The sequence below is a fragment of the Gracilinanus agilis genome, chromosome 2, assembly GCF_016433145.1.
Source record: "Gracilinanus agilis isolate LMUSP501 chromosome 2, AgileGrace, whole genome shotgun sequence".
Taxonomy (NCBI): domain Eukaryota; kingdom Metazoa; phylum Chordata; class Mammalia; order Didelphimorphia; family Didelphidae; genus Gracilinanus; species Gracilinanus agilis.
In genome coordinates, this window is record NC_058131.1 from 392970269 (window position 1) to 392984684 (window position 14416).

Genomic DNA, 14416 nt, shown 5'->3' on the forward strand with positions numbered 1-14416 from the left:
TTCTCATTAGTTTTGCTGCTAACCCTCCTTGACCCCATTCGCCCAACTCCAAGTGGGACAAATACAACCCATCCAAGAAGTGCAGTAGCTAAAATTCTACCAAAAGTGACACTGTTAATGCCTAGGAACAAAGAGGGGCCCCCTCACCTGCTGTCCCGCAGAGCTCCACTGTCAGCACCTGGTCAAAATTCCGTTTCCCCAGAGAAGGGTCACTGATGGGAAAGAAAAGAGTGCTCAGAGCTGCTGGGATGATACGCCATCACACGGAGAGAAGGACAGAGCAAAAGAGGCATAAACACTCTAGAGTGAATTGCAGTAAGGCCCAGGGTTTAGCGTGCCAGAGTAGCCCCTGATCCTCAGGATTTACAGGATAGAAAATAGCAAGACAATATTTAGACAGACAGGATGACAGAATGTGTGCATGTGTACATGCATGTGTATGTGCATAGTGCGCATATGTATGTGGGGGCATGTGTGCATGTGTGTGGGTGTGGATATGTGTGTTTTTGAGCAGAGGAGGGTGGAAGAAAGAAGAAGGAGGAGGAGCCTCCTTCTCAGGGGCTGGCAGAATCTGCTGAGATTGTGAAACAGGATCTCATGGCTTCATCATTTCTGCCCTGAGCCTCCAAAAACCATCTTCTAGACTGAAGTTGATTTTTAAAAATGATCCAAGAGAACAACTTCCTCCCTAAGATTCCTAGAGCAGGCATGTACACATACACACACATGCACACACACGCACACACACACACATACACACACACACACACACACACACCCCACCCCCACATTATGCCATGTAATACCAGACCATGTCCCACTGGTACATCACACCAAGTCAAACACGTTTCATCACATTCTCTCATGCCGCACAGGACCTCCCTGTATCTCAATAGGCAGCGCCATGCCCAGCTGTGCCATGAAGGTTTTTGGCAGGGGAGGAACCTGAAATCAGTGCTTGAGACCCCTCTTGTAATGTGAATTTTCTTGAATTAATCTAATAAGACATTGTCAACTTACTTCTGTGACAAGGCCAGTGTGAAGCACCTGGAAGTTTCTGAAAAGGAAGAAACGAGACAGATTCAAGCCAGCCATTAAAGACAAAGTTTATCTCATCTGATTCCCCCTCTAGAATGTACTCTTCTTGAGGGCAGCTCCCTTTCTTGCTCTCAAGTGCTTAGTGTATAGGACAAGCTTAAAAAAAATTTTTTTTTAACTCTTAATCTTCCATCTCAGAATCAGTATTGTGTATTGGTTCCAAGGTAGAAGATCAGTAAGGGCTAGGCAAAAAGTGACTTGCCCAGGGTCACACAGCTAGGAGGTATCTGAGGCCAGATTTGAACCCAGGACCTCCCATCTCTAGGCCTGACTCTCTCTATATGGAATCATCTAGCTACCTCTTCTTAATAAATTCTCATTAAGAGGGACTTATGAGAAAGAAAACTAATCACATTCAGAGGAAGAACTGTGGGAGGAGAAACACAGAAGAAAAACAACTGCTTGAACACATGGGCTGATGGGGATATTATTGGGGATGTAGACACTAAACGATAACTCTAGTCTAACTATCAATAATATGGAATTAGGTCTTGATCAATGATTCATGTAAAACCCAGTGGAATTGTGCGTCAGTTAAGGGGGCCTAGGAGGGCTTGGGAGAGAGGGAAAGAACATGAAACATGTAACTAGGAGAAAATATTCAAAATAAAAATTAAATTAAATTAAATTAATTAAAATTTAAAAAATTCTCATTAACCGACTGATCCCCTAGAATCTGAGAAATACCAAACTGGATGCCAACCAAGATAACAACATCAGTGTATGAGAATTTACTATATAGAATCATAGAGGATGAGAGTTGGAAGTTTTGGGACAGAGAACAGAGGATATCTGCACTAGGAATGGCCTCCAGAGATCATGTAGCACAACTTCCTAATTTTATAGGTGTAGAAGCCAGAGAAAAAACCCAGAGGAAAAGGCACGGATGTGCCAAGATCCCATAGTGAGTCAGTGGCCGAGCCTGGACAAACCCCACAGGATCCAGTTTTTCAATCCATCCTCTGTCCCCCCGGTGACCCTGCCCTCCAAGCCCCCCTCTATACCTCTCGAGCATAATCGAGGGCAGCCGTGGTCTTCGTCGGGCTCACCACTCCCACTCTCGCTAGGGCTCTCCAGGGCAGGGAGCTGGGCTGCTCTCTGCTGGGACTGGTCACCAACGCTTTGTCCTTCTTCCGGGCTGCCCACCTCGACTTCCACCTCAGCATCGTAGGTCTCTGGGTCTAGGCACAGGGAGGGCAGAGGGTCTGCTCTCTCTTCTGGGGGTGCCTCATCCACAAAGGAAAGCCATGGGCCTAGTTCGGGGTTCAGTCTCTTGGAGCGTCGAACGGCATAAATAGAGCTCTCTGGCTTCCGTCCCATCTTGGTCCCAGCTGACAGAGGTGGACTCTGCGTACACATTCTCACCTCCCCTTGCCCTTCCTCCTCTTCCTCCTTTGCCGCTGGTAGGGCACTGTTTTCTTCCTTCACTTCCAGTTTCAGGGGCCTGAAGCTGGGCCTGGGCTCCGGGGTCCCGGGGGAGGCCTTGATCCGCACCTCACAGGCCTTCTCTGATGAGGGTCTTTGGCTTTCCTCAGAGGGCCCAGGGCTGGGCTTGGTGCTGGGTGACAGGGAAGCGTAAATTGGCATGGCCAGCCGGTAGGGCTTGCTCACATCACAGAAGAGGTCTTGAGCCAGCAGCTCTCTCAGTATGGAGAATTTGGACCAGGAAGCTTTGGGAGGCTGGACAGTTGCTGGCCTCTGCACCAGGTTGTCTGGTGGCTTCCTCTCCTCGTTCTTGTAGGATGCTGCCTTCTGTAACATGCAGTCGGCCTTGGCTTTCTTGAAAGGGTTGTTGCACGGCTGAGGGGGTGTTGGGGAGCCTTGGATGGGCAACTTTCTCTGGGGAAGGCAGTAGGTATGCATGTAACGGATCAGCTCCACCATGGCACGCATGTCCTCTGCACAGGCAAACTGGGTTCCAGTGCTTTCAGCAGATGGCTTAGGAGAGGCCAGGGACGAGGTCTGGGCAAGCCTCGGGCTTGAGCAATCCTCGCCTGAGTCACTTTCTTCCTTGATGGGGGGTCGAGGGCTCTGGGCCGGTGGGGAGGGAGGCAGCTGCTGCCATCCCCTGTCTGGAGCCCGAGAGATAGTGCGGGGGCAGCAGGGAGCCGAGGTGAGATGCCTGTGCAGTTCAGTGTAGCTTCGGCTCTGAGTCTGGGGAGGCGAGGACTTCTTGTCCGGGGGGCTTTCCATCTAAAGAGACACGGACAGAAACAGTGGTAAGGAGAAAATGCTCAGATTTCTCTCCTTGTGAAAGCACAGAAGGACAGGCCAATAGACTATGGAGGCCAGCATGGTAGTGTGGCTTGGGACAAAGAGCCACTTAGAAGAATTTAGAATCAGGATATGTGTTTGAATCTCAACTCTATCATCATGAGCTGTGTGACCTTGGGTAAGTCAGCTTTGACTCAGTAGGTCTTAGCATAAAAACTAAAAAACAAAACAAAACAAAAAATAGCAATAAAATGAGGGCAGTGGATCAGATGACCTCAAAGGTACCTTCTAATGCCCAATTCTATAATCTTATTATTTAGTAGCTAAGTGATCATGGATGAGGTCATATCTAGGTCCATGGCTTCCTTCTCTCTAAAACGTGGACAATAATATTTGTACTACCTACTTCACAGGACAATAGTGAGGGAAGTTCCTTGTAAAGCTGTCAAATGTTGTATAAATATGAGTTGCATTGTTTGTGAGTCCCCAGTTTGGTGGCCTGTGCTATGCACAACCCCCAGACAAGCCCTCAGCCTGTTGCTATAATTCTGCTTCTGTTACTTTTAGTGTGCTTGTCAAAGTTCTAACTCATGTGATCATTTCATCCCATTTTCCAAAGTGTTGTCTCCCACCCCAAAGTAGCATCACCCACTCCAAAGGCAGGATGGGCATTGCTGGCCTGTCCCACCAGGACATTCATTCACAGAGCAGTTACCAGTAGAATTTGCTACATTCCCATGAGCATCAACCTTCTCTGGTAATACTAGTACCAAAGATCCTTAGGTTCTGAGGTTGGATTTAAATGGAAGCCCAGGAATCATCAGGTTGCCTACATGATAGGCTGGAAAGCTACAGAGACCCAACAGTACAAGCCAATGCCCAGATAGCAAGCTGCAGAACCTCTGACCTCTATCGACACATTCAGGGCTCTTTTCCCATTTTTTAGATGATTAGGTTAGAAGCGGAATGGTAGCTTAAACATTACACTAAAAAATATGTATAGGAAGATCAACATTCATCAGTACTGATTTAACTGGTCTGAGGCTTATTCCTTTTCCACAGTGCTTTTCCCTGGGACGCTAAGAGACCAGAACTGGAACAGGCTCACTTTACAAAGGAGGAAAAGGAGCCTTACAGAAGTGGGGTGACTTTGACCCAAGGTCACACAGAGAGCCAGCAGCAGAGCTGGGCCTAAAGCCCAAGGCTCCTGACTTTCCTTCAATAAAATATTTGTTGAAAAATGAATGAAGGAAACAAGGAACCCTTCTATTCTTCTGCTTCTGAAGTCAGTTTCTGATCATCCAGAATCCATTATCATGTAATTCCCTAAAAGGGACTTTTTCTCAGCAAGGGACCCTGGTCTGACTCATCTGCTCCCTCCATGTCTTCCCTCTGCAGCAGGTTCCTCCCCACTTCTTCCACTTAAACATGATAGGCTGGAAAGCTACAGAGACCCAACAGTTCAAGCCAATGCCCAGATAGCAAGCTGCAGAACCTCTGACCTCTATCGACACATTCAGGGCTCTTTTCCCATTTTTTAGATGATTAGGTTAGAAGCGGAATGGTAGCTTAAACATTACACTAAAAAGACTTAAAAGAGTCATAATGCTAGTTTCTTTACAGCATAAGCCCATGTCCCTGACTGGACCTCCCCCTACATTCAACTACCAGATAAACTGCTGACCTTTCTATGGGGCTCTTCTGTGAGACTTAATTTGAGGAAGTTTTAGAAGGGGGCCTGGGTATCCCTCAGACAGGGAAAACATCTTTGTATAACGAAGTGCATCTATGTATAATGCTTGGGTCTTGGATTGGAGAACGTCCATGCTACCTAGAAGGGCTAGCAGAAAGTCATGTGCACACAGATAAGGCACAGTCTCGTGGTTTCCCATAGATCCTTCCCCTGTGCCTTGGAATACCTTGAGGTAAGGTCGTTGGCTTTTTGACTTAGATGCTCCTTGTCGCCGGAAAGCCCCTTCCTTCTGGGCCTCCAAGTTTGGAGTAGTATGGGATGGTGAGAGGAGTAGCTTCTGCAACTGGTGAGAGAAGCAAAACATAAAGGGCATGAGTTCAACCCTAGCTGCCAGCATTTCAAAAGCAAATGGAATTCATAGGTTCATAGTTTTAGGGATAGAAGGGACCTTAGGTATCAAGTTTATCCCCCTCATTTTACATGCAGAAAATGAGTCCCTAAGAGGTGAAATGATTTGCCTAGGGTCACATAGGTAGTAAACAGATTTGAATGGTGATTTGAACACAAGTCAAGAATAAACTATCCCACCCTCGAAACAATTAACCACAGAGGAATTTGAGCAGATTCTTTGGTTTGACCATTTACACAGACGTCCTATCTGTAAGACTGGGGTCTGAATCTAGAAGAGATTTATGAAGTCATCTAATCCTACACTTTCTTTTTTACAAAAGAGAAAACTCAGGTCCAGAAAAAGAAGTGATTTAGGATCAAAGATTTAGAGTTGGAAGAGATCTTGGTGGTCTAGCCCACATCTGTCATTTTACAGATAAAGAAACTAAGGCTCAAAGAGGTTAAAGAATTTGCCCAAAGTCCCACAGGTGGCAAGTAGGAGAGTCAAGATCAAATCTAGATCCTTAGGTGCCAAGTTCAGTGCCCTTTTCATTAAACAGGGCTGCCCCCAGTGGATGATTATATATTGGAGAAATCATAAAGAGGATTCCTGCTTTAAATATGTTGGACTAAAATGCCTTCTAAGTTTCTAAGTATGGGCTCCTGTGATTCTGAGTAAAATGTTAAAGGGAACGTTTTTTAACAGATAGTGCCACATATTTTCAGTGCTAGTGAAACATCTGACATTTGCTGATTCTTACAAGGAAGACCCCAGCTGTCCATCCCTAACCTCTGCTAGGCACAGATCCTGAATCAATACAAAAGCGAGTGTGCCCAAAGTCAGAAGTCAGACTCAAGTCTGGAAGTCAAAAGGCCTCTTTTAAGGCAGTAAGAAGGGAAGAGGGGAACGAACAGTGAGGAAGAACAGAGTAGAAATGCCCAGCTAGTAACAATGACATTGAGTGTAATGGGATGAATTTGTCCATGGGAAGAAAATGGACAGTAGAAAGGATCAAAAACCAGGACATGCCAATATGTTGTTTACAAGAAACACATTAAGAATGAGAAACAAACAGAGTGAAGGTAAAGAGTTGGAGCAGAATATACTGTGCCTCAGCAGTTTCAGAGAAGGCAGGGGTAGCAGCCACGATCTCTAATAGAGCTGAGACTAAAATGGATGTAATTGGAAGGGCTGTAGAGGGTACCTATATTATGTTGTGGGGAGGGTTAGTTACTATAGATAATGAAGCATTATCAATATTGGATCTGTATGCATCAAGTGTTCTAGCATCCAGATTTTTATAAGAAAAACTTAACGTGATACAGATGGAAATAGATAACTAAATAATAATAGCAATGGACTTTAATTTTCTCCTCTCAGAACTAGATAAATCAAATAAAAAATATATATAAGAAAGAAGTTAAGGAGATAGATAGAACCTGAGATAAGTTAAATATGATAATATCTGGAGGGCCCACACACATACATGAAGTTACTAGTTTATCTAAAACCCTGAGCATAGACATTATCCACACATAGTTTCTTGTGGGATAACAGTGGTGTAGAGAGTATAAATATTCTACAAAAGTCTTATTTTAATATTCATCATGCTGTGGAGATAATCTGGTATTCCTGATGGTTTATAGCATTAGGACAAAAGTTCCACTGGATGTGATCCAGCTGGAAAGACTTGGTTTGGGAAAGAGTATGGTCCTGGTAACAGACTGTATCTGCTGCCTAAGGATTAATCTAGCTAAATGTGGTCTTGGAAATGTATGTTAACTGAGAACCAGACAGGTTAAAGTGATCAAATTAAATACTGATAGGAACATGGAGAAACAAGTCTAATATTACATTAGATAGCTGTTAGAGCAGCTGTGAATTTTTTTTAAAAGACAAGATGGAAATACACATTAAGAATTGTAAAGCTGTCATGCTCATTGACCTAGGGATTCCACTACTAGGCACTATTGAGGGGTAAAAAGCTATGTATGTATGAAAATATTCATGGAACCTTTGTTTGTTATGACAAAATAACTGGAAATAACACAAATGCAATGAATGGGAGAAATGGCTGAATAGCTTGTGATCCTTGAATGATGGGATTGTATTGTTATTAGAAACAACAAATCCTGGAAACCTAAAGAAAATAAACATATGAAGAGATGAAAAGAGAATAATAATAATACATACTATGATTACATTAAAAAAATAACAATCACAAAGCCAAGAGGAAAAAGCATCCAAGTAAAACAAATCCAAAGGGAATTCAAAAGCAAGGGGATGTTTATATTAGCACACATATAATTTAAATATTTCTAAACAAATTGTAAACAATGTGGAGTTTGTGGTTTTACACATAATTTTTTATTCATTTGTTTATATTTTTGGTGGCTACTAAGCATATAATAATTAATTTTTTAAAAAAGAAGATATTTTAAAAACGTCTTTATTTTTACATTTCTTGGAAGGGACCAAAAAAACACTTTGTCCAGGTTCTCTCCACAGGCTGGTGAGCATGTGTGTGAGGGATTCATCGAGAATTGCAGAAAGAGAAATACAAACTTCTACCACAGGGGGCTGCTCTTTGCTTGCCTACAGCAAGACCTTCCCTTCTTTCCTTCAGGAAAACAGCATAGTTTCCCTACCTCCTCCAGGCCCAAAGCAGGAAAATCTTTCTTTGGCTGGTCACCTAGATATGTGGTTCCAAAAGATGCAATGTACCCCTCCCCTCAGTGTAGCAAGTTATCACTAGATGGGATCAGAGACTCATATGCCTCGAATATTTGGAACAAAGTGGTAGAGTGGAGAGGGGCCCTAGAAATTATCTAGTTCAATACTTTTATTTTTAAAATGGGGAAACTGAAACTTGGAAAGGAAAAGGATGTCTCCCAAAAAGTTAGTGGCAAAACTGGGACTCAATCCCATGAAAGCAGATGTCACAAATTGTCAGCTGGGAGCCTTATTATTACTAGGAATCCCTGACCTTAGAAAGACAGATAGTAGGATCACAGGGTTCAAGCTGGAACAGTCCTTAAAGATATTTTTATAGTCTAATCCCCTCCTTTATTTTACAGGAACCTCAGCCTAGGGAGAAGTAATTTACCTTCATAGGTAGTCAACAGCAGAACCAGAATCTGAACCCAGGTCCCCAGACTCTCTGAAGTCAGGTTACTTGGCATGATAGTATAGCAGTGGTTTTCATTCTTTTTGGTCACAGGACCCTTGGATACTTTTTTTTTTAAAGGAAAAAAGGGTTAAGTGACTTGCCCAAGGTGAAATAGCTAGTAAGTATCTGAATAACATGGATTTAAAATCATGAAGATGAACTCATGATTTCAAGCCTAGCATGCTATCCACTACACCACCTAGCTTCCTCCCCTTGTATATTCTTAAAAATTATTGAAGGCTTGTCAAAGAACTGTTGTTTAATGCAGTAGAAACAAAAATGTGTTAGGGTTTATTTTTTAGGAAAATTGACTCTGAAGACCCCTTCAAAGGGTCTCAGAGACCCCCAGCAGTACCCAGACAACACAATGAGAACCACTGCACTATAGCTACCTCTATGGGATTGAGGAGAAAGAGACTATAATAAACTGAGTATGGAAGGGAAACATTTCTTTATGGGCAGGGAGCCATCACCCCTTCCCTCCTCACACTCTCAATTTACAGATGAGGTGGGGCAAGTCTATCACAAGAAAGAGACTTACTTGCCCACAGCCACATTGTCAAAAAAGAGCACAGATGAGATAAGAATCCAAGTCATCTAATTCTCAGTCAAATATTCTTTTTATAATGTGATTGAAGCTATTCAGTTGTTTCAGTTATGTTTGACTCCTTATAAACCCATCTGGAGTTTTCTTGGCAAAGATACCGGAGTGATTTGCTATTTCCTTCCCAGCTGATTCTACAGATGAGAAAACGGAGGCAGATAGGGTTAAGTGATTTGCCCAAAGTCACACAATTAGTATCTGAGACTGGATTTGAACTCAGGAAGACGAGTCTTCCTGACTCCAGGTCTGGCACTCTGTGTACTGCACCACTTCACTGCCCATTCACTATGGGATAATTAACTCTTGTTCTGACTCCCAGAGAGAAGCTAGCAATGAGTTTGACTCTCAAACTGGGCAGAGCCCAGAGCCTATTCACACTGATGAGAAGTGACACAAAACAGTCTCTTAATGGGGAGTAGAAGGTATAAGGTTTGGGAAACAGAAACAAAGGCATAAATTCATAGAGCTGAAATCCAGAAATGAGGATCAGAGGAGCATAAGATATAAAGTTAGAAGAGAGCTTAGAGATCATCAAGTTGTAACCCCTTCGTTTTGCAGATAATAAAACTGAGGTCCCAAGAACTTAAATGAGTTACCCATGGGCACATAGAGGTATTGAGTGGTAGAATCAGGATTACATTTCATCTCACTCCAAGTCCAGTATTTCTTCCATTAATTACTCCATATGTACACACACGCATTCATTCAAACCTCACGGAAACTGGTTTCCCTCTCCCCAAATTGACCTATGGGTAAGCCTAAAGTTTAAAAACATACATGCCCATCATACCCATGTAGCCAGCTTTTCATGGGCTGGACAATTCCATTTAACAATAGTAAGAAACAAATTCTTACCAGAGACAGTTCATCAACCTCAGACCCAAGGGTCTGTAGCCCATCCAGGGCATCAGGACTGGCTTTGGGTGAGGGGACAGGTGAGGTGGGGCCTGGGGTGGGCACGTCCTCATCTTCCAGAGTGTGGAAGGCAGCCAGGCCCATGTCCTCTTCCTGGATATCATCCAGGGTCTCAGTGAGAGCAGCCAACAGGGCCTCATTTTCACCACTTATGATCTAAAATAGGGAAGAAAGATTTGGGTGATTAACGGAAGATAATACTACAGAAACATGCTTACCCTTTAGGCTGGGGTCCATGGGCTTTCTCCCTTGCCTCTGCTACCATCACTCTGCCCACATAGCTCCAATTCTCTGCAGAGCATAGAGAAGGTTTTACATAACTATTTCACAGGTCTACAGAATGTTAGAGCTGGAAGGAACCTCAGAGATTATCTATTACAGACCCTTTCCTTTATAGATGAGAAAAATGAGATCCACTGTGGGGAAATGATTTTCCTACATCTATCAATCCAGTTGGCAGGAGCTGGGACTAAAACTCAGATCTTCTGACTCTGAACTCAGTGTTATGAATGAAAGGGGAAAGAAAAAAAGAAAGAAATGAAAAGGAGAGGCACAAAAGGAGAGGAAAAGAAGACAGGGAGAAGGAATAAAGGAGGAAAGAGAAAAGGGAAGAGAGATAGACTGATGGGTGGATCAGGAAGTTTCTGAATCTTGCTAAAGATGTATTTAGAACTTTGAATGGGAATGAAATGGAGTTTTAAAATTTTATTTAATATTTTATTTTCCCTATTATATGCAAGAAGGGAATGAAATGAAACGTCTACAAAAAAACAGGAAAACAAAATCAGCCAAACCTCCGTTATGCAAAGTAAGCTTGTCAGAGATATTGTTTGGGGACCTGCCACTTTTGTTTCCTCTTATTAGGTTATAACAGTGATTCCCAAAGTGGGTGCCACCCCCCCCCGTGGGTGCTGCAGCGATCCAGGGGGGCAGTGATGACCACAGGTGCATTGGGGGCGGTGAATAACTGTAAGGGGAGTGGTGATAGTATGTAATAGGGGGCGCTAAGTAATATTTTTTCTGGAAAGGGGGCGGTAGGCCAAAAAAGTTTGGGAACTACTGGGTTATAAGCTCCTTGAAGCTAGAACTGAGTCCCATATAAACTTTGCAACTCATTCAGTTCCTAACACTGCACACAGCAGGAGATCATTACTATTTGTTGTTAAATAAGAGAGAGACCAGCAGCTCATTAAAGTGGGGGGACCATCACAATGTATTATAGCCAAAAATGCTTGAATATGCCAGGAGGGAGAATGGGCTCTGCCTCTGAAAAAGGGAAGAGAAAATCCCAGAGGTCTTCAAAAGGAGCAGCTGAAGGACCACTCGTGGGTGCTTTGATAGAGGAAACTTTTAGTCAAGAACATTTGGACAAGATGATCTTTTGAGGTCCATCCAAACTCTGAAGATTCTGTGATTCTATAGTGCTTTGATTCCTCTCCTCTCATTAATAGCTGATCTATCTAATATGCTCCTCGAAGAAAACTGTTTTGTTTTAATCTTGATAACTTTTGTAACCTGGCAGTTCTTAACATAAATAGTCATCAAAAAATCAAAAGTAGCCATCAAAAGAAATCAAAGTATGTGCTTAATAAATGTTTGCTGAATTTGAAAAACAAATCGGGGAGAGGGAGTGGAAGAAAGGAATTAACATCTTCACTTCCAGGAAAATGTCATAGTCTTCTCTTGATCGTTTCTGGAACAATGTAACTTAGTAAAACAGAGATAGGTGGAGCATATGTGGTGGTAGAAAAGGCCCTGAGTTGTAGGTCAGAAGACCCAGATTCCAGTCCCAGTTCTATCACTTACTAGTTGTGATCTTCAGTGGGTAGTGGGCATTTCACATTTTCAGTACTCAGTTTACTCTTATGTTAAGTGAAGTTGAACTAGATTATCTCAGAGGTCAATTTTAGCTCTAAGACTGATGCTAGGCATTTTTCCAATTGATAAATGGGTCTCAGTTAAGGCTCAATGCCGGGCCAGTGTGACCCCAAAGAAAAGTAGGCTTCCTAGGAACTTAACTGAATGCCTCCAATGCATATTTTCTGTCTGTTGATCATGTGATGGAAATTCCAGTATTAGAACTTCATTTCTTTGGCTAGAAAACTTGAATTCCTTTCCAATACAAGTCTCCTGGGGAAAACTGACTTTAGGTTGGTATCGCTGACATCTCAGGACAAATGCATTTCAGATCCTTACCTAAAAACCGATTTTGAGAGGGGAAATGGGAGTGAAAGCCAGAGGCATCTAGTCTACATCTTGCCTAGGTCTTCTGACTCCAAATCCAGTGTTCTTTCTTCTTCACCAGTTACCTGACTATTTTATTCATTTCTGACTCTCCTACAGCATAGGGCCTTGTAGGTGACCTTGGAACATCCATGTTTACTGAGGATGACGGTCACAGTGTGGTCCAGGCTACCTTCCAAGCCTGCAACAGAGTATGGGTCTATGGAGTTTGCACAGTCGAGGGAAATCATTGGCCACTTTCCAGGAAACCTCAGAGGGCTGGTTTTCGTTTGTCACCTGATTAAGACAAGGAGAAATGAGGAGAAGGTATAGATTCCACCAAAGCAGTAGATCTCGGCATTTCAAGGTGAAACATAATTTACAGCTGTCCTCACTTGCTCTCTGACAACCTGGCTTTTGATCATTAGCTCCACAGCAGCCAGCGAGGGGAAGGGGAGTCAAGCTGCAGAGTGTTTCAGGGAACAGTATCAGAAGCATCATTCTGGAGGAAAACATGACTTCAACTAAAATGTGAGGGGGGCTCTTTCCCAAAGGAATAGACCCTGCGAGAGATTACGTAAAAATGCTGCTGATACAATGAAAGTAGCTCCCTACAACTGCACCTGGGAGACACCAAGCTAAATTTAACTAATGTGAAACTATACAGTGAGTGACAGGAACAAAGAGAAAGGGGCTGTTTCTATCTGCATGGAATCTAGGAGAGCCATTTATTAGCACTGTGGAGGAGGGAGAGGGGAATGCACTCTGAGCACAAGAACATACAGGCATCAGACTGTTGGGACAATGGCATTATTTCTTATTCACTTAAGGGCCTGGACTCTGATGCTGTACTGCCCAAACCACCTTTGTACCTGGACCTAGACTCAGGAAAAATGCAGGGCATTTGACTTCCTCATCTATAAAATGAGGGGAATTAGCCTTGATGGCCTCTAAGCTCTAAATCTATTTTTCCAAGTTCTCTCTCTCTCTCTCTCTCTCTCTCTCTCTCTCTCTCTCTCTCTCTCTCTCTAACCTTTACCTTTCATCTTGGAATCAATACTAAGTCTTGGTTCCAAGTGGTAAGGAATAGGCAGTGAAGATTAGGCAACTTGCCCAGGGTCACACAGGTAGGAAGTATCTGAAGCCAAATTTGAACACAAGACTTCTTGGCTCTCAATCCACTGAGCTGCCCAGTTCCCCCCATGATCCTGAATTTTTAATGTAATGTCCCAAGCTGGCCTTATCATTGGGAAAAGATGTAGGTCTACTGAGCTGTTATATTTCTCAGTGTAGATTAATAAAGACATCGAGGGGGAAGTGAGGTAGCTCAGCGGATAGGAAGTCAGGCTGTGTGACCCTAGGCAAATCACTTAACTCTAACTGCTTAGCCCTAACCATTCTTCTGCCTTAGAACCAGTCTCAATTCTAAGATGAAAGGTGAGGGTTTAGAAAAAAAAAGTCATCTAGTCTTTCAATTTACTTGTATACAATTAGAGGCTGCTAGAATGTTGGACCTTGAGTCTAGAAAACCAGGGTTAAAATCTGGCCTCAGACACATATTAGCTGCATGCCCTTAGGCAAGTCACTTAATCCATTTACTTAAGTTTCTCCATCTGTAAAATGGGGGCAATAGTACCTACCTCCCAGCATTATTATGAGGATAAAATGTTTTATCTCTTTTTTTTTAGTTTTTTCTCTAAAGTGTTTTAAAAACTCTAAAAAGTTATATAAGTGCTAGTTATTATTATTAACATTATTTATGATAATTGTGACTAACCAGTGAACCTCAACCCCCCCCTCCCCAGAGGTCTAGTAGAGGGGATTAACAAAATTGAGGTTCTGAGCCTGGAGGACCGAGGACCTGAACATGAAATAAGAATGCTTCTGCTATGGGAAAGACATCCTGTGAGCCCAGCCTAGCTACCAGCTGGATTTTCTTCTAATCATCTTAATTATATGACTCAAGGACTCATTGAGCTGAGGTGCCATTTGCAATCTGTCCCATGAGTCAATGGAATGCAGCAAAATGAATCCATGGCCTTTGTATAAGCCTTATACAATATATATATATGTATATATATATGTATATATATATATATATATATATAT

At 42.8% G+C, this 14416-nt stretch overlaps 1 protein-coding gene across 1 annotated transcript in view; it reads right to left on the minus strand.

The window, feature by feature from the left end:
• The window catches only part of PPARGC1B (PPARG coactivator 1 beta), a 78161-nt gene that overhangs the window by 19675 nt on the left and 44070 nt on the right, over positions 1-14416 (minus strand). The window contains exons 3-7 of the mRNA XM_044659866.1: positions 10025-10240; positions 5232-5348; positions 2103-3291; positions 1021-1057; positions 148-212 (exon numbers count right to left, since the gene is read on the minus strand). Coding sequence (XP_044515801.1) covers positions 148-212; positions 1021-1057; positions 2103-3291; positions 5232-5348; positions 10025-10240 — 1624 coding nt within the window. The remainder of the gene's footprint in view (positions 1-147; positions 213-1020; positions 1058-2102; positions 3292-5231; positions 5349-10024; positions 10241-14416) is intronic.